This window comes from Oreochromis aureus, linkage group 4 (genome assembly GCF_013358895.1).
Source record: "Oreochromis aureus strain Israel breed Guangdong linkage group 4, ZZ_aureus, whole genome shotgun sequence".
Taxonomy (NCBI): Eukaryota; Metazoa; Chordata; class Actinopteri; order Cichliformes; family Cichlidae; genus Oreochromis; species Oreochromis aureus.
This window is the reverse complement of record NC_052945.1, coordinates 30990364-31015406: the sequence shown is the minus strand read 5'-3', so window position 1 is coordinate 31015406 and position 25043 is coordinate 30990364. Positions and strand designations below refer to the sequence as shown.

General features: G+C 41.0%; 1 protein-coding gene and 1 long non-coding RNA gene across 3 annotated transcripts in view; one reads left to right on the top strand and one right to left on the bottom strand.

The window, feature by feature from the left end:
- LOC116309959 (carnitine O-palmitoyltransferase 1, liver isoform-like) overlaps positions 1-16947 on the top strand; it is a 59407-nt gene extending 42460 nt beyond the window's left edge. For both annotated transcript variants that reach the window (XM_039611035.1, XM_039611036.1), the window contains 6 exons: positions 4739-4903; positions 7458-7586; positions 8158-8313; positions 9590-9703; positions 9814-9906; positions 13841-16947. In XM_039611035.1, the coding sequence (XP_039466969.1) occupies positions 4739-4903; positions 7458-7586; positions 8158-8313; positions 9590-9703; positions 9814-9906; positions 13841-13969 (786 nt within the window). In that variant the 3' untranslated portion in view covers positions 13970-16947. The remainder of the gene's footprint in view (positions 1-4738; positions 4904-7457; positions 7587-8157; positions 8314-9589; positions 9704-9813; positions 9907-13840) is intronic.
- Positions 16948-22060: 5113 nt separating this feature from the next.
- LOC120439710 lies at positions 22061-22472 on the bottom strand. The gene is made up of 2 exons (XR_005612683.1): positions 22269-22472; positions 22061-22183 (listed from the first exon to the last, which is right to left on the bottom strand). It is a non-coding gene; the product is annotated as an uncharacterized LOC120439710 (long non-coding RNA).
- Positions 22473-25043: the final 2571 nt, after the last annotated feature.

Below are 25043 nucleotides of genomic sequence, written 5' to 3'. Positions count from 1 at the left end.
TGTTGTGCAAAACAAGGTTTAAACTGTGATGAACGTGCTTGAGCCACGCTATGATATGTCGTTGCGCGGCCCACTTCAGTGACAAGATCGTTCCAAGCATGTATGAGCAGGAGAAGTTTAAAGTTATGGCTGAACTGTCCCAGGCATCTTCTGTTGCTCCAACTACAAATGGGTGGAGCTCCAGGGCAACGGAAAGCCACGTGACCGTGACCGCCCGTTATATCACAGCGGAGAGGTAGATACAAAGCCCTGCACTGCCCTATAGATTACATTAGATTAGATGAAACTTTATTTATTTCTCGGTGGGTTCCTCCGGGAAATTCAGTTTCAGTAGCACAGCACCCACAGAAGTTGCAGAATGTGAGCAGAAATATACAATGTTTACACATATATAAATACAGAGTATACAAAAGGGATAAATAGAATAAATAGGAATAAGGATACAAGGGGCGGCACATTTCAAGTATTGTGAGTCTATTGCACCGTTGGATATTAACAAAAACTATTGCACAGTGAAAAGGCACTACAGCTTACTTGTTCCCCCCCCTCTGTCCCCGCTTTCCCCTCAGCGAGTAGTTAAACAGTTTGATGGCATGTGGGACAAAGGACTTTTTAAGTCTGCTGGTCCTTGACTTTGGGAGAAGCAACCTGTCACTGAACAGACTCCTCTGGTTGTTTATGGCCATGTGCAGATGATGCAGAGGCTGCCCAGCATGGTCCATAATGTCCATATTGCACCTTAATTTGTTTTTATATAGGTGCGTGGAATGAGTCTTCAGTTGAATGTTTTTAATAGGCAAAAATACTTAAATAAGTAAACGGCGGTAGAATTTTTGTCTTTTTTTTTCTATTTTTGCTGATCCGAAAATTGATCCGATCCGTGACTTTAAAACCGTGATCCGATCCGAACCGTGAGATTTTTGATCCGTTGCACCCCTACTGACTACTAAGTACAATTTTCCATTGACAAAACCATTACAAAAACAAACACAAAAATGAAAAATCACCATGGCCAGTCCAGCTATGCGGTCAGCTAGTGGGTAACAGGCATCTCCGAAAACGTTAGAGCACTTTTGCAAATATGTGATGTCTTGATGAATCGAGCAGATATTTGAAGTTTACACAGCACCATTCTCGCATGAAAATATCTTAAAAGTTTATTTTGTGACCCAGAAAGAGTAAAATTTCAAACTCCGCCACTCTGCGTTCCTCCGCCACTGCCTCGTTTGAGTTTTGCACGAAATGGATTCTGGGATATTGCATTTCGTCATTTCGAGCTGATTGGAGACCAAAACAGCCAATCAGATTTTTTTTGCATCCAAGTCTGTGATTGGCTGGTTTTGTGGCACAAATATAACGGTGTACAGAAAGATTTGAACGCGCAGGGGCAGAAATGCTGAGAGCGCAAGCAACACATTACGAGCAGGCGCAAATGCAAAAACTTTACATGCGCTCAATTTTTTTTTTTTTTTTTTTTTTTTTTACACGCACTCAGAATAGTGGCACAAAAATAACGCCATAGTAGTGCGGGTCTGGATGCTCCTGAACCGCCTGCTGGATGGCAGGAGTGTGAAAAGTCTGTGGCTGGGGTGGCTGGGATCGAGAGGATCTGCTGTGTCTTCCTTGGCGCTGTCTGTAGAGATCCTGCATGGCTGGCAGTTCAGTCCTGGTGATGCGCTGTGCTGATCTCACCACCCTCTGCAGAGCTTTGCTGTCCAGAGCATTACAGCTGCCATACCAGGTAGTGATGCAGCCAGTCAGAATACTTTCAATGGTGCATCGGTAGAAGTTTGTAAGTATTCTGGGGTTCATGCCAAATCTTCTCAGGCGCCGCAGGAAGTAGAGCAGAAGAGCAGATAAGGGCATGACAGATGTTTACATGGATTACACAAACATGTAGGAGTATGTCATAGATAATGGGTATTGATTTTTTTTTTTTTTTTTTTTTAAACGGCTAGAGATGATTAACTTGAGTTTATTATAAAATGTTTAGGTACCGTATACAGTGGAGCAAAAAAGTATTTGTCAGCTACCAATTGTGGAACTTGTCCCGCTTAAAAAGATGAGTGAGGCCTGTAATTTTCAGCATAGGTTCACTTCTACTGTGAGGAAAAAGAATGTAAAATAGAAATGACCTCAATCCAGTTGAGGTCTGGAGACTGGCTAGGCCACTCCAGACCGCATGGCATTCTCCCAGTCCTCCGCTGGATCATCCAGATGGTCTCTGGCCAACTTTAGACAGGCATGGACATGTGCTGTACATGGGGAAATGTTGAGCGCTGCAGGATTTTAATCCATGACGACATAGTGTGTTACCAATAGTAACCTTTGTTACTGTGGTCCCAGCTCTCTTCAGGTCATTGACCAGTTCAACTTGTGTAGTGCTGGGCTGTTTCCTCACCATTCTCAGCATCATTTCTAACCCTTGAGGTGACATCTTGCATGGAGCCCCAGGTCCCAGAGGTCGGGGGAGATGGTCAGTGGTCTTGTTTTTATTCAATTTTCTAATAATTGCTCCAACAGGTGTCCTTAGACAGCTCTCTGGTCTTGGCCATGGTGGAGGTTGGAGTCTGACTGTTTGTAGCCGTGGGCAGGTGTCTTTTATACAGATAATGAGTTCAAACAGATGGCATTATTACAGGTAACGACTGGAGGATAGAAGAGCTTCTTGAAGAAGAAATAACAGATCTGTGAGGGCAGAATTCTTCATTGTTTGAAGGTGTTAAATACTTATTTTCAGCACACAAATTCTTTAAAAATCATACATTGTGATATCTTGGGTTTGGGTTTTACATTCTATCTCTCACAATTTTAAGTGAACTTATGCTTAAAATTACAGGCCTGTCTCATCTTTTTTTTTAGTGGGACAACTTGCACAATTGGTGGCTGCCAAATACTTTTTTTTTTTTTTTTTTGCCCCACTGTATTTATAATTGGGCAACTCATTTTTGAAAATAGATGTTAAAGATGTAGCACATCAACTTTCCACCTTGTGTAATGAAGTTGTAGATGGAGCATGGGTAAAAATTAAAAATATAATCTGTTCATTTAAAAACAGATCTGAGCTAAATAATAGAGTATCAAAAATGGCACATACGATGATGATATGGACACTGTAACTCAGTTTAGAGTGCTTAACTCTACATATAATATAGTATTGATGACGGTGATTTAAATTTGGACCCATAAATAAGAATGGATGTCGACTGGATTTCAGAAAATCATAGAAGTATTCTAGTCATTGAAAGAGACCAACTTCACAATTGAGAGCTCTCTGAATTCCAGACACTGATGAGCGGAAATGGAACATTCCATGAGCGGAAATGGAACATTCCACACATCAGTCTGCTCGGCGGGAATCTTAGATGTCTGTTGTTAAACGATCCACCGCAGACTCTACATTCTGACTGGTATCTAATCTAAAAATAAAGTTGTCCATTTTGTACACTGCTCTACTTTAACTAATACTACCTACAATCACTTTTAAAAGTAGTAAGAATATTTAAAAAATAATAAAAAACGCTTTATCAGTAAAGTATCTGTATTTTTCTCAGTATTACAAAATTACAAAACTGGACTTCCAGTCAACACAAAAAGTTTGTAACATACACACAGAAAACAATGTAATATAACAAAGTAATAAAAAGTACTAAACACGAGCTCAATCTCATCTTTGTTTACAAATGGATTGTAAGCTATCAGGAATCTGCCTTTCATTGGTCTTGGTGATAAAAGGCTTTGATGCATCAGCTGATGGAAACCCCGAGCACTGTTCTTCTTTTTAAGTTTTGTGGATATTATACATGGTTATGCTGAGGATATGTCGGCCAATTTCCACTGGAAATGCCTTTTGGTTAAACTGTCCGCAAGGAATTTGCATTTGCACTGTTACATTTTTATATAACTTTAATGCACATAAAAAAACAGCTGCCTGTTTAAGTGAAAATACATTGATGTTTTGTTTTTTGTTTTTTGCACTAATAAAGTTGTGGAGTTGTAAAGTATTTTGTCTAGTGTCAATTATATCGTCAGTTATATCGTTATCGCAAATTTTCAAATGTATATCGTGATAAATATTTTTGGTCACATCGCCGTGCTCTAGTACCCATGTTCCACCTGAATAGGAATATAAATTTATCCGGTGAAGACGGGAATAGGACTGTAGCTACAGTGGAGTGACCTCGGCACACTGTGGGGTCAAGTAGGTGTTGCTTTGTCTTGTAATTCATCCACAGAAGAAATGTACAAAGATGGAAGTTAGCATTGGACCAACTGATGTAAAAGACTCTGAGATGTACAGTGATATCTGCAATCTGTCATACTAATCTTAAACAAGAGTGAAACTGACAAAGTACTGTTATTTTTCTTTCTGTGACTTTATTGTATTAATTTTTGGTAAACCATTGGAAAAAAAATCAGCACGAATTTCAACAGGCCCACATTTTGGAGTAATAGTTTTCCGAATGTTTTATGTGGCATCATAAAAGGAAGTCTGGGTTCGTGCATTCGTACTTCATTTTGTACAGTTATGGATACAGGCTCTGTATGACGCCTGCTCACTCCTTGAGTCTTTTGCTTTCACTAAAAATGGACAAAACACAAAACTGCTACCACCTTTATGTGGTATGCGTTCTTTTAAAGGGCGTTGCCTTGTATGACAACATCTGGGGCTTTTTGACTTTCACCCAAAATCTTGTCACGCAATGCTAATTTTGCAGTGTGATTGTCTGTGTTTCAGGTTCAGGCTCAAGTCAGCAGTTCCCTAGCTGTTGCACAGGCGCTGGCAGATGATGTTGACTGTCACGTGTTTCCATTCAGAGAGTTTGGCAAAGGACGAATCAAGAAATGCCGGATCAGCCCAGACGCCTTCATCCAGATCAGCTTACAACTGGCATACTACAGGGTAACACACAGTGAAAGACTTCTCAGTTTCCAAATCGAGTCCACAGCTGAATCTTAAGTCATACTGTACTACAGTCAAGTTACAGTGGGGCAAAAAAGTATTTAGTCAGCCACCGATTGTACAAGTGCCCCCACCTAAAATGACAGAGGCCAGTAATTTGCACCAGAGGTACACGTCAACTGTGAGAGACAGAATGTGAAAAAAAAAAATGAATACACATGGTAGGATTTGTAAAGAATTTATTCAGAAATCAGGGTGGCAAATAAGTATTTGGTCAATAACAAAAATACAACTCAATACTTTGTAACATAACCTTTGTTGGCAATAACAGAGGTCAAACGTTTACTATAGGTCTTTACCAGGTTTGCACACACAGTAGCTGGTATTTTGGCCCATTCCTCCATGCAGATCTTCTCGAGAGCAGTGATGTTTTTGGGGCTGTCGCCGAGCAACACGGACTTTCAACTCCCGCCACAGATTTTCTATGGGGTTGAGGTCTGGAGACTGGCTAGGCCACTCCAGGACTTTCAAATGCTTCACGGAGCCACTCCTTTGTTGCCCGGCGGTGTGTTTTGGATCATTGTCATGTTGGAAGACCCAGCCGCGTTTCATCTTCAAAGTTCTCACTGATGGAAGGAGGTTTTGGCTCAAAATCTCACGATACATGGCCCCATTCATTCTGTCCTTAACACGGATCAGTCGTCCTGTCCCCTTGGCAGAAAAACAGCCCCATAGCATGATGTTTCCACCCCCATACTTCACAGTAGGTATGGTGTTCTTGGGATGCAACTCAGTATTCTTCGTCCTCCAAACACGACGAGTTGAGTTTATACCAAAAAGTTCTACTTTGTCATGTGGTCAGATGAAACCATTCTCCCAATCCTCTGCTGTATCATCCATGTGCTCTCTGGCAAACTTCAAACGGGCCTGGACATGCACTGGCTTCAGCAGCGGAACACGTCTGGCACTGCGGGATCTGATTCCCTGCCGTTTTAGTGTGTTACTGATGGTGACCTTTGTTACTTTGGTCCCAGCTCTCTGCAGGTCATTCACCAGGTCCCCCCGTGGGGTTCTGGGATCTTTGCTCACCGTTCTCATGATCATTTTGACCCCACGGGATGAGATCTTGCGTGGAGCCCCAGATCGTGGGAGATTATCAGTGGTCTTGTATGTCTTCCATTTTCTGATGATTGCTCCCACAGTTGATTTTTTCACACCAAGCTGCTTGCCTATTGTAGATTCACTCTTCCCAGCCTGGTGCAGGTCTACAATACTTTTCCTGGTGTCCTTCGAGAGCTCTTTGGTCTTGGCCATGGCCTTGGAGTCTGACTGTTTGAGGCTGTGGACAGGTGTCTTTTATACAGATGATGAGTTCGAACAGGTGCCATTCATACAGGTAACGAGTGGGGGACAGAAAAGCGTCTTACAGAAGACGTTACAGGTCTGTGGGAGCCAGAGATTTTCCATGTTTGAGGTGACCAAATACTTATTTGCCACCCTCATTTACGAATAAATTCTTTACAAATCCTACCATGTGTATTCATGGATTTTTTTTTTTCCACATTCTGTCTCTCACAGTTGACGTGTACCTCTGGTGCAAATTGCTGGCCTCTGTCATCATTTTAGGTGGGGGCACTTGCACAATCGGTGGCTGACTAAATACTTTTTTGCCCCACTGTAAATAAAGAAGTGCCAACCATGGCGAGCACACACAGACATTTTGTTCCTTTAAATATTATTGCTGGACAACTGATGTCCAGTCCTGATAGCAGTACTGGAGTAGAACATTAAACAAAAACATCCACCAAAAATAAATAAGGGACCGTGGGCATCCTACACACCATTTGGATTTAGAAACTCCACAAGTAGACAGTTGTTTATCAGTGATATACCATTATTTAATTTACAATTATTATGTACAACACTCAAAGAACACAAAAACATCACAGCTTGTACAAATAACATACTGAGCAGACAGCTCCCTACAAAACATATTTTAAAATATCGTGCCTTCTGAAATCAGATTATTCTTTTCGATACACCCTGTATATGAATTTTGTTGTTAATCTCTGGCTTTACAAGCCAAGAAAACACAACTGCAGGCCTGTGAAAAGTTGCAAAGACTGAATAATCTTCCTGTGTTTCCATGAGACGACCTAAAAACCCATGTGATGTGCATGTGACTGCAATATATCATTAAGGATGGATATTCGTGTTGATGGTGTTAGTGACTTTGCTTATCAGGTGGAGATTTTATTCATTCCTTAAGTCCTGTGTAACTCCTTAATAACCATTTTCTTTATAATGGTAGGCTTTTATCAAAATTGACTTTCCTGATCCCTGGAGTAGTTATCTCCTACCCTTCAAAGGAAGCTTTGCCCCCTTTTTTTCCCTCTTCAATTGTAACACAATATTCTTTTTGTATTATCAAAGTGGAAAAATCCTCCGTTCTGAACAGATCTGTAGCACACACACATATCAGCTAGCATGTCCAGTTTTGCTTCTAGTGCTTCAAACCACTTCTCCCCTCCTGCTTTCACTTTTCTCCTTCCAGGATCGCAGTGGCTTTTGTCTGACTTACGAGGCATCAATGACCCGCCTGTTCAGGGAGGGCCGGACAGAGACTGTGCGTTCCTGCTCCAACGAGAGCTGCGCTTTCATCAAAGCTCTGGAGAGTGGAGAGGTACTGAAGTACTAAAATACTTGTTATTCATTTTTTTTTTTTTTTAAGTTTAAGCTTAAAGTTGAAAAAGAAAAAATGAATGAATGCAGAGTGCCAGTTGTCAAGGTGCCTGTCCAAACTTAGCTGAGTGAACCAGTGAGAACAACATTGGAATATTGCTCAAGTTCCTCAGCCGTAGGCCTAAGGTCAACAAGTTGGGTAATGGCAGAAAGGATACCATTCAGAGCACCTCTCTGCATGCAGCAGTGAACATGAAAGTTAATGTGCCTGCAGTGTATGTAGAACACACACTGCAGGGCAGTACACTGTATTCACCAGCAATTACACACGCACACACACACCATCTAAATCCACCTTTTGTTATTTTGAGTTTAACACTTGGAGTGGGTCTACAGAAATCCAACTGGTAAGCTGTGTGGATCAAACTGTTGGTAGTTATGTGTTAAATCATCCAGCAGGAGCAACATGTGTACACATTCACCCACATAGCACAGCAGCAGTAAGTTCATAATTGCTAGTTAGTACGGACAGGACTGGTCTTGATCTAACAGAAGTTTGTTTGCTTTGACAGACAGAGGAAGAATGCAGACGCCTTTTCCAACTGGCTTCTGAGAAGCACCAGAACCTTTATCGGATGGCTATGACTGGAGCAGGAATCGACAGACATCTCTTCTGCCTTTACGTGGTCTCCAAATACTTGGGAGTGGAGTCGCCTTTCCTCAAAGAAGTAAGCCTTGGCTCGTTTCCGGAGGGTGGCTACATTTAGATGTATTCATAGACTGTTTGGTTTAACAGTCCAAACAGATTAAACGGGACCAACGTGAATGAGTTTCAGCTCTTTCAAAAATCATGACTGTCTTCATATGTAAACAGATTGCATTGATTTAAATGGACGTGCACTTCTTTAGCAGCATTCTTGTTGGACAAAACAAACTTGCAACAAGACGCAAACACCAAAGACTCTGATGTCAGGTGGACAGAAGACAGAGAAAGCAAGTGAACACTCCCATATATCCCCAAGTATGGATGTAGCTTTCAGATCAGAACACTATCCTGATGACGTTATGTCCTCAGGCTCTAGTTTCCAGTTGTACTGCACACAACATGCTTAGTGAGTAAAGAGAAAAAGGATTTCCAGTGACTCTACAGTCTTATTGATGGATTGGAGTTTCCACCATATGACAGTGCAGTATCCCTCAAAGTGAGATCCACTCCTTTGCAAATAGACCCAAACTCTTCCACGGCATGCATTTTTAATTTCTCTTTGATATTTGGTCATATTGGAGCCCGATGAATGTAAAAACAAAGAATTACCAGATTTTTTTTTTTTTTTTACCTTATTTTTGTTTTTAAGAAAAATAAGAGCCAAATATGAGGATATTCATTTAAAATTTTGATAGAACAGTAGCAGTATAATGTTCTCGTATGTGGATACCAAGTGCTTGTAGAGCAAAATTGAGTATTTTGGTCTAAATAACCCAAAATGTGATGTCCACATATGTGGATGCCAGGTCCTAGGAGGTTAAAGATGCATATCTAACATATTATGAATACATGACTATTGGCTCCCTTTGTGCAATCCATATTGATCCAATTAAGAGTCGATGTATATAATCAGTCAAGAATGCAAAGCTGTCCTTCCATCCAGGCTGCAGCCTATTCCAGCTACCACAGGGTGAGGGGCAGGGTACACCCTGGACATTTTGCAGGGCTAACACATAGCGACAGACAACCATTCGCACTCACATTCAATTTAGAATGATCTTTTGACCTAACCGCACTAACTGCGTGTCTTTGGAATGTGGGAGGAAGCCGAAGAGAGGCCCCCCGGCCTGATGGTGGAATTGAACTCAGGACCTTCGTGCTCTGCAGCGAAAGTGCTAACCACAGCGACACTCAAAACATTATAATTAGGTTTTGTGGAATTTGGTGTCTTCTAGCTGGACACATCTGCTGCTGCATGTTCACCCCATTTTTTTTTCTCACTCAATCCCTCATTTAAGGTTCTGTCTGAGCCTTGGCGTCTCTCCACCAGTCAGACTCCAGTTCAGCAGATGAATCTGTTCGACCTGAAGAACCACCCAGATTTCATCTCGCTTGGTGGGGGCTTTGGACCTGTGAGTGGGCACATTTACATCTTTTAAGACAAGGAGACTAGATAATGTATTTGTGGTGGGTGGTATGTGAGGCGTTAATACGAAACCTCGTGTCTTCACTGTCATGTCAGGTTGCTGACGATGGTTATGGAGTTTCATACATCATCGTGGGTGAAGATATGGTCAACTTCCACGTGTCTTCCAAATACTCCTGCAGTCAGACTGTAAGTAACGTATCCGTGTCTTGGAGTTCAGAGACATCACACACTGTTGTAGGAAATCACATTTACACCAGACAATACTCTCAAGCCTTTTAAACCTGGCACAGTCTTGGAAAGAGAGATCACAAATCCCAGAATTGTAGTACTGGTATTCCGGTGTCCAATACCAGTAGAATTCTCAATAACCAATGTACTTAAACTTTACATTTAAGTCGTTTTAAAACACTGACATGGTCGCTGCTCATTTATTTAAAATTTTGACAACGTGCTTTGATGACAAGACACAGGCTGAAATGTTAAGATGGTTGCCATAGTATCCTGTTGATGTTATAGTGCTTTTATGGTAGCACAACATTAGCATTTGGTGTTACCCGTTGCAGAAATTTTTGTTGATTTCTCAATGGCAGCGTCAGCTTTCTCAAACCCAATGGAGATGTGCATTTCAGGATAACATACTGTGAACTGAAACATGCTTAACTTGAATTTTTTGAACAGATCTGGGTGTTGGCCTATTAGGTACTTCACTAAATTGGAAGTATTTCCTCCCTTGGTGCAAAACAACATAATATTGTTTGCTTCACATGACTGTGTTTTCTTGGGTCAACCTTAGCCCCACCTACCCCTGCCCAAACACAAAGCACTTGCATAGATGACTCTGCCTTTTCTTATCAACGATCCAAAACAAAGCTATTGTGACAGCTGCACGCATAAAACATAACACATAACTTCACAACTTCCACATATAGTATTTGCTTTGTCGTTTTGCAAGGGTTTTTTTTTTTCCTGTGCTGCTGGGGTTAAAGACTAAAACAGTTGTAGCTGTATGCTGCCTGCTTCAATACTCATCAGTACACAGAATTGGGTTATTGAATGGTACCGTAAGTATCTGTCAACTGACATTCTAGTGTGGCATTAGTAATCATTTAAAAGAACATGTAAATGGTAAATTGACTGGTTCTTATATCGCACTTTTCTACTCTCCCAGAGTACTCAAAGTGCTCTATACAACATGCCACAATCACCCAAGCACTGTCTTCTATGTTTTTAAGTGCCTTCTAACTACCATTCACACACATTCATACTCCAATGGATGCATCGGTTAGTATCTTCCCCAAGGATATTTGGCATGCAGACTAGGGGGAGCCAGGGATCGAACCGCCAACCTTCCAATCAGTAGATGACTTGCTCTACCTCCTGAGCTATAGCCCCACCCCATGTAACACATTTGTAAACAAGATGTTTTACTGTGTGAACCCAGCAAACCAAATACAGACCCAAAAAGCCAGGATGTTTATCTTGGCTCTGTCAATCCTAAAGTGTTGGTTTCATGTTGACTAGTTTTTAAGAGTTTTTCTTGGCTCAGATGGACCTTTGGATGAGTCCCTACTGTACAAGTTAGAAGTTGGTTCTCTCTATGACAGCGGTCTCCAACCTTTTTTGCGCCACGGACCGGTTTAATGTCAGACAATATTTTCACGGACCGCCCTTTAAGGTGTCACGGATAATACAACAAAATAAAATTATATGACCAAGACCAAAACTGTGGTATTTTGTAAATATAATAATAAACGCAAATTCACTGTGTAATTGAGTAACTTTATTAGCACCGTCCTCCTGAAATGTGCCAACAACATTGAGAGTAACGTCCTCCTCTCTGCCCCTAATGCTCTCTGGTCGCTATGGTAATGCATAAATATTTCTTTCAAAATAAAAACTACAACACGGGAAAAGACCGAGGGAAACTGAGTTAATGATGAAAACCCTGAAAACCATCAATTTTACACCCAAGCCTCAACTAGCGGCCCGGTACCAAACGACTCACGGACCGATCCGTGGCCCGGGGGTTGGGGACCGCTGCTCGAAATGGTGCCAAAACTGAATCCAACTTTTAAAAACATGGCTTTCTTCAGACTTCCAATCCTTTAAATAGCTGAAATTTCATGCTTGAAGCCACCTTGACGCTTGTGCACCTCTCATCCATTTACACAGTAAACAAACACTGAGTATTATTTGGTAAGGTTGACATCACACATCAGCATGACCACAAACGGTGAAGGATTTTTCAATGTTTGGGGTGGGTTTGTGGTTTTAAATGACACACAGTTGTCACTGAATTTTCACAGAATCATTTCACAAGACAGGCTATGATGTCATGTACACAGGGTATGGGAAGGAAAGAATGTACCCTTTCACTCATTTTCACTTCCTTTTTAATCATCAGCTCTTCATAGTCAACACACATCCATCTAAAATCTTTTTTCTTTTTTTTTTTTTATTTCAGAAGAAATGCCAAAAACAGCCATTTGATTTTTACCTGATGATCCTCGGAATTCTGAACCTCAATACCAAATCTTTCCGCACTTAATGTGACTTTGGGTTGATTCCAAGTGTGCAGCAAGCTTTGATGGCGTTGTCAGCAACAACAAAAAAAAGTCTAGAAGATGAAAGGCTTTTTCAGAGGAAAACCGCATTGGATTTCCAGTAAAGTATGCATCTGAGGATGAGAAAAGGGGAACCGTCTGCAAACTGAGGACATCAATTTAGCTCCATTACTAAGCTGCTGTATTTTATTTTTTTTTTTTATTTATCATCAGTGTAGACAACTTAGTTCGTTTGCACAGCACAGGCAGGACTCGTATCAGGCCTAAATGTTAGTTCTGGTTCAAAATGGATTACCTGAAATTAAGAAACCTTCAGATTTTGGGGGTTTTGGGAACAGAAAAAATGTATCTTAGGCTTGTATCTAAGCTTAAATGAAACCCAACTCACAAAAGGATAAAACCCTGGGAAGTTTCCTTTTGAAAAGTCAAAAAGATGTCGACTTTATCCACTTAACAATATTTCTGTTTTGCTGGTAATGAAAAGAATGCGTCAACATTTTTCGAATGGGGCAAAAACACGACGATGAACCGAGCCTCACAGTGGTAACTTATTGTGGGAGTTTTCACAATAAGTGCACAATCTTGTTAGAACAGAGTTAAATATTAAATATTATTAAATATTAAATGTTTGGATCCCTAAAATACTCAGTTTACATGAACAAGCAAACGTGACAGTAGGGGCGGTTGAGGATGCATTGAGAAACCTTGATTTCCCTGGGCTTCTCGGGAAATCAATCTTTTTGATTAAAGGACATTATAATGTTTGGACTGAGTCTTTTCAGACAGAAAGACGAGACATGATTTGAAAACATAACCTCTGACAGGAAAAAACAATGACACAACATTTGTTCCTGTTTTTTCTGAGAATGTTTAGATTCGTCTGATTCACTTTATGCAAAGATGCATTTAAGCATTTTCTGACAGTACTTGGATTTTGGAACGAGAACTCGGTCCTGTTTTAAAGCAGTCTGTCATGCCCTCCAGTTCATGGAGTTGAAACTAGATGTGCACTGTTTAAGGCCTATTCAGTTTTTCATCATGTGGCCTTGACGTGACATACTTTTTGTTACTCAGTCCGGTCCCTGGCCAAAATGTTCCTCAGATGAGCCTCTGGTTTTGCAGAATGCACTCATTGTGCAGTCAGACTGGAATTCGGGACATTCAGATTTGTGAGTGGGTTAATGCCTCACACGTTGTGTCCTTTTCCCCGAGCTTTTAATGTGTGTTTTGGTGGCAAGATTGTATAGATGGGTTTAATGGTTTTTAAGAAGGGGCCACATGAATGTTGGGACCCAAGGACCCTTGAAATGAAATTGAAATTAATGTATGAGATCAGTGTCTATAAATATTTTGTTCTTTTTATTTTGAAACTCGCTAAAAATCCCTTGTTCATTCTAAAGAGGGTTTGACTTCTCACTTCTCTGTCCATGTTCTCTTTCTGCCTTCTTCTGTCTCTGTGGTTTTATTTATGTACCCAGTAACACGTTTGTCTGCTTTTTACACTTCCCTTTCACTTCTCAATACTTACTTTTTCTTTTCTTTTTTTTCCTTACCAGGACTCTCACAGGTTTGGAATTCAGATAAGTAAGGCTATGCAGGACATCATGGCTCTTCTCTCAGCTGACCCCAAAACCTCTTCGTCATCCAAAGGCAGAGGCCATCCGCAGACCAAGAAGCTCGAGTAAAAACAAATGTCGGCCGACTATTTCCTTAATGATTCCGAACCCACAATGTTCAAGCACAGCTCAACGAGACATTAATTGACGGAGGGAAAGTCGGGGCCAAACAACAGAGAGCTTGTTTCGTAGATCCAGATCTTTCGTCTTCTGCGGTCTTTAGACACAACAAACATTAACAGCAGCCTTTTACAGGCCAACAGATTAACATAACTACTGTTGTTGTCCTTTTTTTAAAACCTCCCACTCAGTGACAAAAGATAAGCCACGACGCTCCCGTACCTCATCCATTCGGAAGCCTCTTGTGCATCAGCACTAAACACACAAACCTTCTTGTATTCTGAACTTTAAAAATTCAACTTTTTAAAGTTACATTTCTCACAGTTTTCTGTGAGAATATGAAAATCTGTGATCAGCAAAATATATATTTATATGTTGGAAAAAATGAGGGCAGATGTCATCACTTGAGGAGGAAATCTTTGGAGGCAGAGAAAGTGAGACAAATGTCCCTGATAATCGGCGGAAAGCATTAAGACGCCTTTAATCTCACTCAAAGTGAAGAGCGCACTGACACCATTCATTGCAATATGATGTTGGAGGTTACTGTGCATGTTGAAGGGCTTTGTTAAAGTCAGTGGACACCGGAAAGGAAAAAGGAAGTTCTGGCCAAACTGCACTCATTTATTTCTTTATTTGCGGTTGGTTTATCAGCTGGGAGTGAAGGTGAAAGCCTAAGTCTAGTCTCCATAAACCTGGTGGAATTGTTTGATCACCTGATCTCCAGATAAGAGCAGTACATAAGCCTGAATCCAATAATTAACGTTTTAGTTTAATTTTTAAAGCCGTCAGAGAACAGACTGTTCAGCCGCAAAGCACATCGCTTTATATGTGGCCGAGTTTAAGGGAAGCTTTGGGCATCAAAGCCGCATTTTAAAATGATTGTCACATTTTACTTTTTTTTAATGCTGTGTTTTTAGTTTGTTTGCTAGCGTGTGGGCTTTTTCTTCACTTACCTTGCTGGTGCTTAGCCACACTCTGCTAAGGCTTGTTGATACTTACAAAACACTGCTCATAGTAGTGCAAGTAAGAGTCCTGCATTCAAAGATCTGCTCAAGTTCAAGTATTATCAGTAAATGTACTTTTGGATAAAGATGGCAAAAGAGTAAAGAAAGGGGGGAAAAAGTCAACTACAGCTCAGACCTCCAGACAACAAGCTTCAAAAGTCTCTTATCATTTGAAGCTTGTCTGAATTGTAAACTTGAGGTTTGGCTCTCCTCACATTCACAGGCCATCCAGTCCAAGAAGCTCGAGTAAAACGGCAAAAAAAAAAGTTGGACAAATATTCCTTTTAATTGTCCAGACACTGTCCAAAACACAGCTTAAGAAGACACTAACTGGCATTAAGTAAACAATGTGAGACAAGTTATAACCAGAGGCTTTGAACTTCTGGATCAGATGCAGTGTAACTAGAACAAACGTTAAATGAGACGTCTTTGGCCCAGCTGGAAGATTTCGTGTCGGTTCTCCTTTCTCTATCGGGGAAGTGCTGAGAGCACCAGAAACCAAATGCAAAGCAAGACACAGTGATGAGAAATCGCTGTGAAATGACCGAATGGGCATTCTCTGATGGCTCACAACATCAAGTTATAGCTTTCAGGCTGTGTTCTGTTTGGGATCCAGGGATAACTATTAAAAGTGCAGCATTTTAAGAAGGGAACAGAACAATGATGTTCTTTTGTGTCGTGTGCTTAGCGTAGTGATTAAAAAGGTGAATCTTGTTTTTGATAAATTTGTGGCTATACTTCTGCATTTTAGTAACAGTTGTTACAGGGGTTATGGGAAGAGCAAAATGGCAGCATGTGATCTACAGATGTTGACAGCTGAGAAGACAGCTGTGTTTCTGTGTCCCGCTGCATTCATATCACTTTGTGTGTGAATGTGTGTGTGAATGGGTGAATGACTGGATATGTAAAGCGCTTTGGGGTCCCTAGGGACTAGAAAAGCACTATATAAATACAGGCCATTTACCATTTACTTTAAAAAGTTATTTTTGTTCTCGGTTTGTGCCAGATATTTGTTCCTGCCAGCTGCTTGCCAGTTAAGAGCAGAGTGATGGAAATACTAACAGCCCACTTGTTGTTTTACAATTTTCCACGGGGCATAAAGTGGTCCGTTCCCACAGAGTCTCTTCTCCTATATTCAGGTTTAAGAAACGTGTTCACAAAGAAACTGTTTCAGTGCATTTTTCTCCAATTAGTGCACTTCCTGCAGCAAACCTTGTAACGTGCCTTTTTATTATTGTTAACTGTTTCATTTCTTGGTTTTAAATGTTTTGATGAGGTGTTTGATGTAATGAATTTACAATAAAAACCCTGCTTGGTTTGCTTTCCAGAAACACTGAAACAAAAATATTTTACATTTTATGATAAGAATACTTTCCATAAGTGTATTTGGGAATAATGAGTTGTTGAACAGAAGCTTCTTTTAATGTTGATATTTGGAAATTGCCTAACCAAAAATTTGACGTCACAACCTGCCTGAAAATCACCACACTAGCCTTGTGCCTCAGATGATTTCACTGTTCAGCATAGACAGATTTCTTTTTGTTTTAGGAAGTAACGGATCCGTGTGGCCAGGCTTCTGACACTTTGGATGACAAGCCAGTAAAACAGAAAGCAAAGTGGTAACGGTTAGCTTCATGTTAGGATCCTCAGAATATTTTTTTCTCATCTTGACTGATTTGTTAATGTGTGTGTGTGTGTGTGTGTGTGTGTGTGTGTGTTTGTGTAACCTGGTAACGCTTTTGTAACTGCTCGTGTTGTTTCCTGATTTTTTTTTTTGTGTTGCTGGGTTTTGGGTTTTTTCCCCTTAGTACATCGTTTTCATTCTAAAATGCATATAAATCTGCATTATATGCATTTGTGGACTCTGATCACCTTCCACAGATGGATCTGATGTGTTGTGTAAAATAAAATATTTACTGTCCACACCGGTGTGTCTGTAGCTGATGTCGTATTATTATCATAATTATGTGTTGAATTTATCAAATTGCTTGGTCCAGCTGTGCTTTGGACAAGAAGCCCAGAAGTGCTCCAGTTTTCTGACTGGGTCAGATTCTATAATTAGAACCAAGTATTTATGTGTCTGTCTCAAAGTCACATGCCAGCTGAATAAAGATTTAAATATTTGCTACAGATGATCTGAAGTTAAGAACGGAAGCGAATTCACTGTTGTGAAGAAGTATTTGCCTTCTTTGTGATTCTTATTTATTTGCATTGCATTATTGCATGTTTGTCACACGAATGTTTCAGATTGTCAAGCAAAATTTTAATATTCAAGGATGATTCAAGAAAATACAAAGTGAAGATTTTAAAATAATTAATTGGTTTGTAAAAGTTGCCAAATATTATCCAAACATACTTGGCCATACATGGGAAAAAATACTTACCCTTCTAGATAAAGAAATGCTTTTTGGTTTTTTAAATAATAAATCATGAATTAACTGATTAAATGCACTTATTTATTTAATTAACTGATTTAACTAAAAGCTCAGTTCAGTTTTGCCAAACCCAGGCCTGATTATCCCCAGGTATGTTGCATCAAGAAATCACTGCCAAAGTGAAGTACGCTTTAAAAAAAAAGCAACACATCTAAAGAAAAGGCTGAGAAATAATCAGTCATCCAAGGGCTACAAAGCCATTTCTGACGCTTTGTACGGTGATGGCGATGATGGTGAGGCCAGAGCCTCAGAGTCATGTCAGCAGGGTTCAGAATTCGGATTCTAACGCAATACGTGACTTTTCAAATGGTTCCAGTGTTGTGGTAAAAAGTGATTGCGGGAATTTAAGCTGTTATAAATGATTTCACCCTAAAATCTGTGAAAAATGTGTCAATCATATCTCTCACAAAGAACATTCCTATCACTGCACTCAGTTTTTGGCAAAGCGTCATTTTTATGTCATTTAGGTAAAAAACATTATTGACATTAAAAATGTGTTTTCCTCGAAGTTTAGCCAAGAGGGCAGCAAAAATTGTAACAACATCACAGTTCTGTAAACTTACTTGAACAGATCAACAAGAACTGGACTGATGACAATATGGGTACAAATAGGCAGAGTGATAAAGATACTTCAAAAACAGGTCATTTCTGTATTTTAAATATGCCCCCTTCATGAATCCTGTTCACTACAGTCAATTTACTAATATAAGTAAAGATACTGGACGTAAAAACATCAGAAATCACTTTTTGGCAGATGATCGGGAGGTTATATCTGGCATAGCTACATTTCATGAAAAGAACATAATATCAAACAGTCTGGGGCGACTTTGGAGGTGAGACAGACTGGGGACATGTCTCACTGTGTTCACATTCTAAAGTGAGTTAATATGGAAATAATGACTTTGTGGTTTTGGAATGTGGGAGGAGGGAACTTTACAAACTTCACAAACAAGCACTTTTCCATATTGGAGACAGTGAGTCTGCTTCACAAAATCTGTATATATGCAGTATCAATCTGGATTAATGAGAAATCTGACATAATTTTGTTCATACTCCATCAAACATCACAAATGGCCTCGTGCATAGGAAACCAGGCACAGCAATAGCTTTTTTCCATTCATTATGAATAGCTTCCATGCTGGATGTTACCACATACAGTCTTGGTAGTTGGGACTATTCCTGGGATGGACAGATGGAGAATATGGAGGATTTTCAATGCTTGCAGTCAGTTTATTTTCTCGTTCTGTTACTTTTGTTTCCATATGTTTCATGTCAAACCCTTAGAGGTGGATAGTAGGTTGTCTTAAGGCGAACCACGGACACAAACTATCCATCTTCATTACTGATCCAGTTTTTGTCTGCAGAGAGGCCTCATTGCATCCTGCTGATGTGTCTAAATTAACCCAATCTATTATTTCACAATCATAGAGCAGTAGCGAGTCCGCAAGGCTCCATAAAAAGTCAGAGCTCTGTTGAGCTAACCATTCCTTCAACATTAACTAGTAATGACTTCATGAATTTCTTTACAAATAAAACTTTAGCCATTAGAGAAAAAATACTCATAATTATCTCACAGATGTAACATTATCTACAGTTACTTTCAGTACCATTGATATTCATTTAGAGTCTTTTTCTCCAATTGATCTTTCTGAGTTAACTTCAATAATTACTTCCTCCAAACCATCGGTGTGTCTTTTAGACCCCATTCCTACAAAACTGCTCAAAGAAGTCCTGCCATTAATTAATGCTTCAATCTTGAATGTGTCATGGTCCTGAGTCTGCCGACTTAGTGTTTTGTGTTTCATTATGCTTTTGTTTATTCTGAGTATGTATTCTGTTATGATTTGCCATTTGTTAGGTTTCTGTTCTGTGCCTGCCCTGGTCCCACTTCTATGTTCTGTCTGTCTATGGTGTCACACTGTTTGTTTGTCAATCTGGCTGTTTAGTTCAGTGTCTTGTCTGGTTCTCTGTGTCTGAGTTTCCTGTTTTATTCTGAAGGTCCCCGTCTCATGTGAGTGTGTTCAAGTTTACGTTTCCCCTGTCCTGTCAGCTCTGATTTCTCCCAGGTGTGTTGCCCTCCTGTCTCTCATCCCCTGATTACTGCTGTGGGTATTTAAGCCCTGTGTGTTCTCCTGCCTGTTGCCAGGTCGTCTGTTCCATGGTGTTTCGTTCGTCTCTCTGCCCCGCACCCCTTTTCGTATGTTCTCAGGTTTGTTATTTAGTTCTCCCAGTTTAGGTTTCTTCAGTTATTTGTCATGCGTCACTGCTTGTTTGCCACTACACCACCTTGTAAATAAACGTCACTCGAATCATCAGTCATCGCCTGCATTTTGGGTCCTCCTTTTCTCCAACACCACATGGCTCGCCTCGGCAGCCGTGACAAAATGTGATCAACCTATCTCTAATAATCGGCTATGTACCACAGGCTTTCAAGCTGGCTGTAGTTAAACCTTTACTTTAAAAAGCATCTCTAGACCCAGCAGTCTTAGCTAATTATAGGCCAATCTCCAACCTTCCTTTCATATCAAAAATCCTTGAAAGAGTAGTTGTCAAACAGCTAACAGATCATCTGCAGAGGAATGGCTTATCTGAAGAGTTTCAGTCAGGTTTCAGAGCTCATCACAGCACAGAAACAGCTTTAGTGAAGGTTACAAATGATCTTCTTATGGCCTCTGACAGTGGACTCATCTCTGTGCTTGTCCTGCTAGACCTCAGTGCTGCGTTCGATACTGTTGACCATAATATCCTATTAGAGCGATTAGAACATGCTGTAGGTATTACAGGTACTGCACTGCAGTGGTTTGTATCATATCTATCTAATAGACTCCAATTTGTACATGTAAATGGAGAGTCCTCTTCACATGCGGAGGTTAATTATGGTGTTCCACAGGGTTCAATTCTGACCAATTCTGGTCCTAGCACTAGTGAAAGGAAGCTTATGCATAAGTTTGATAAGGAACATCTGTAGTCACACTTCTGTCTGCTTCCTAGGTGTTTGGTGGCTAATCTAAGCCTTACATCACTATTTTCCCATGCTGCCAAGCTCATTGTGACATCACTGGTCGAGTCCAAACATCTTTCTGCCTCCCTTCTTCAGGCCAATCAGCCTTCACTCCACGTACTCACTGCGCATCTGTCGCACCTTTGTGCAACCCACCTCCACCCTATCACTACCTCTCCCATGTTACTCAGGCTCCATTCAACTTCCTTCTTCATCTTTACCACCAGCATCTAGACCAGGGGTCGGCAACCTGCGGCTCTGGAGCCGCATGCGGCTCTTTAGTCCTTATAGTGCGGCTCCGCGTGGTTTGGGAAAATGAATTAGAAGTATTTAGCTGAAGTGTATTTTATTTTTGTTAGTTCTTTTTTAACTTGTAGTTCTAAATTGGAAGATTATTGTGATATTGAAATATAAAAATAAAATTATATTCTATACTCGCGGAAGCCGGTAACACTGCATTTATCGAGACTTTCAACCCCAGGTAGGCCAATTATGGATCTTCGGATCCACATTATGTCAGCAGCTCCACCGTGAACTATGTTAAAAACAAACACCGCTCACGCCTCACAGACGACAGCTTACAGTCCTGCGTAAAGATAAAAGTGACTTCGTACAGCCCCGATTTGCAGACGCTGTGCGCAGAGGTTCAGGAGCAGAAGTCCCATTGTAAACAAATCACGGCAGACCCGACGATGTTTCCATGGACATGCTTTTCAGCATCTCTTTATTGACCACTTTTCACACACGGTTACTGTACGCATACAGCCGGCTGTAGCTTTGCAGCTCACAGCCCGACACATACCAACAACAACACAACAGCACAGAGAGCACAGACTTTAAGGCGGCGAGGCGTGATTGCGGGTGCCGCTCAGGTGCGTCCGACTCCCATGCAGCAGCACTACAGACCACGCCCCGCCACACACATTAACCAGGTAAAATACATATTTAGGCAGAATTTTGCAAATATCTATTTTTCATTTTTCAGCAGCATAGTGCTTTTTTTTCCAATTATTTTTTAAGAGTCAGGTCAAGGCTCCAACAGCCCAAAGGCGATATAAGGGTGGCGGCTGACAACAGTTTTTGTTTGCTACACGGATCATTTTAGTTCAGCTGGGTGTCTTTCCTTTTGTTATATTTCTTTAAGAGTTCAAAATGTGTTAATTACATAAATAAAATGTAATTTTCTCTGTAGCACTTCATGGATTTCATAAGCAACACACCTTAGTTGTTCACACAAAGCATAAAGGTAAAAAACAATATATACAGTGTTATCTTCATTTTAGATGTCAAAGTGTATTTGCGGCTCCCAGTGTTTTCTTTTGCGTGGAAACCGGGTCCAAGTGGCTCTTTGGGCCTTAAAGGTTGCTGACCCCTGATCTAGACTGTGTGGGGTAGTCCCTTAATCCCTGTCACCGCTGGGATTCCATTTTGTTCTGATGGGCCATTGGAGTCTGACCACCAACAGAGGTGGGAAGTAACAAAGTACAAATACTTCATTACTGTACTTAAGTAAAATTTTCTGGTATCTGTACTTTACTTGAGTGGTGGCGTAGTCATGTGAAAGTGGATCCAAGTGCAGATACAGGCGAAGGCACAGTACTAGGTTTTCTAACAAGGCTTTATTTACAACAAATGAATTAACTTTGGGAGCTATGAACATGAAGCTTGAGACAGAGTGAGAGTCGTGGGTGAGTCGTGGGTTGTGGAGCGAGAATCTGAGTCCCTGCAACAGAAGGAGAGAGATGTCAGAACAGCACTGGGCAAAGTGATGGGAAAGAAAGGTAATGAGGGATATTTCTGAGGCTTACTATCCTGATGGCGTAAACAAGAGCAGTGACCCCAGCCTGGGTGATCCAGTGAGATCCGGAATGATGGAGGCAGGAGGGCAGGCATGTGAAGTGTGAAGGAAACAGAGCATGAATGGTGGCTATGATTCACAGAATTGAATCATGGCCAAGACTGGTTGTGTGCGGTGGTCTTAAATACAGTCGGCTGGAGTTTCTTTTTCTGACAACTTTTTACTTTTACTTGCTACATTTTTAAACAAATATCTGTACTTTCAACTTCTTATATTTTTAAAACAGACTCATTACTTTTGGTGTGAGCTATTTGAGGCAAGTAATTACTACACGTCACTGCAAGCCTCCAAACATCAAACTGATTTGAGCCTAAATAGTAACACATGAAAGGCAGGTCTGTTTGTGTAATGGGCAAAACCGTGTGTCAAAGTCAGGGGTTAAAGTTGGTTTTGTCAAGTCAACATATTGGCATAGGTGTGGCTACCCTAACCCTAAACATATATGAGTAAAGAGCAAAAATTTGCTTACATTAAAATAAGCATGATTTACTTACCGTTTGTTGTGTGTATGCTGAACTGACAGCTCCTAGCCGGTCTTTAAGTGATGACATGATGAATCCTGCTTCCGGGTTCAAACTACTCTGAGTTTATTGAGGCTGTTGTGTTTTTAACATGTTTTAATGCTTTGTATCTTGTTCTATTTATTCTGACAAGCCCCTAAAAACAGTCAGTGATCACTGTTGGTCTCTCTCAGTTTTTATTACCGACATTAATCGATTTACAACCTGAATAGGCGATAAAGCGATAGATCTTTCAGCCCAATTCTACTTTTTCTGCATAATCCATCATACAAAATGTAATCAAATATGGAATCAAACTCAAAATAAGGTCAGTACTTCCACGCTTTAAACGCTGCACGCTCATACTCTCTCCCGTACTTGATATATTATCCACTGTTGATCTGCAGACAGCTGTTGTCATGAACGTCGCACTCGCTTACGTCACTGTCATGAGACATTCTCGCAAAAACTCACGGTTTTAGTAACGCAGTAACGCAGCGTTCCTACGGAAAAGTAACGGTAATCTAATTACCGTTTTTGCAATGGTAATCCCTTACATTACTCATTACTTGAAAAAAGTAATCGGATTACAGTGACCTGTTACCCATCTCTGCTTATGGATGATGTGAGAGGGCGTGTGTGTGTGTGTAGGCGGAGGTTTGGTTTAGGGCCCGGATGGCTTGGGGATAGAAGCTCCTCTTGAGTCTCTCTGTCCTTGCCTGGCTTTTTGGTCCTTAACACAGGACACATCCCTGTGGTGCTCCTGTGTTGATGGTGATGCTGTTAGAGACGCATCTACCCACCCTCACCACCTGAGTTCTGCCAGTGAGGAAGTCCAACACCCATGCACACATACGGCTGTTGAGTCCCAGATCCCTCAGCTTTGTGAGCAGTCTGCTGGGCACTATTGTGTTAAACGCTGAACTGTAATCAACAAACAGCATTCTCACATAGTTGCCCTGTTTCTTGTCCACGTGGCTGAGGGTGGTGTGCAGGACATGGGCGATGGCGTCCTCTGTGGATCTGTTGGGTTGGTAGGCGAACTGGAGCGGATCTGTGGTGTCTGGGATGGAGGAGGAGATGCTGTTCTTCAGCAGCCTCTCGAACACCTTCATTACTACCGAGGTCAGTGCAACTGGCCGGTAATCGTTCAGGGATGAGGGTTTGCTGTTCTTGGGCACCGGGATGATGGTGGATCTTTTGAAGCATGTGGGGACCACAGACTTCGCCAGGGACTCGTTGAAGATGGAAGTGAACACACCTGCTAGCTGGTCAGCACAGCAGCGCAGCAGACGGCCGGTGATGGCGTTTGGCCCCACCGCTTTCCTTGTGTTTACTCTCCTCAATGCCGCTCAGACGTCGTGCGATAATTGTTGACAGATGTTGGCAACGTGCAGATCAGCTATTTTCAAAAAACACTTTTTATAAATAACAAGAACACCATAACAGCAAAGGAACTATACAACAGAAAATGCAAATGCTATTTATGGTCTCCTCACAACAATGATAAGAAAAAAATAACTGGGCCAATATGATATTTGTTAATACAGGGATACACATGTTAATGTGATCTCTGATCGTGCTTTGTATTTGTCAGCTGTGTTATCTGGGGATCACATTCTTTATGTGAGAGAAAATCTGCTCACACAGATATGTAGAGCCAAATATTGTCAATAGGGTCTGTGCAATGTTCTTGAGAGAGTTAAAGTTGTCTGGTATTGATGTCCAGCAGGTAAAAATGCAAGCTCCATGAACACGCACAGCTTTGGATTCCAGCTGCTTTCATAGTTCTGCAAACTTTGTCCCCCACAGAGTCGAACTTTTCAGTTCAATCAGCTGCGTTTCCATGTTGTCTGTGTCCAGCCAGTTAAAGAGAGACAAATCCAGCTGCTCATTAAAGCTTTCTGGTTTGCTTAGAAAAGAAAACATTGGTCCACCTGAAAGTCCTAAAAACGCACTGTGAATCCTGTCTCGTGTCGTCGGATGTATCCGTGTATTTCCGTGGTGCTGATGCAGTGCTAAGCGACAGCTCCCTGAGGCGTTGGAAGTGGCGGAACGTGGACATTTCAACATCGGTTGAAAAAACTATCAGCTCTTGAACAAAAGCTTCCCACATGCCGAGCATATCTGATACAATTTGTCCTGCTCCCTGCAGTTTAAGATTAAGCTCGTTATATCAGCGAGAAACAAAAGTTTTACAACCCACTTCCCACTGCGTTACTAAA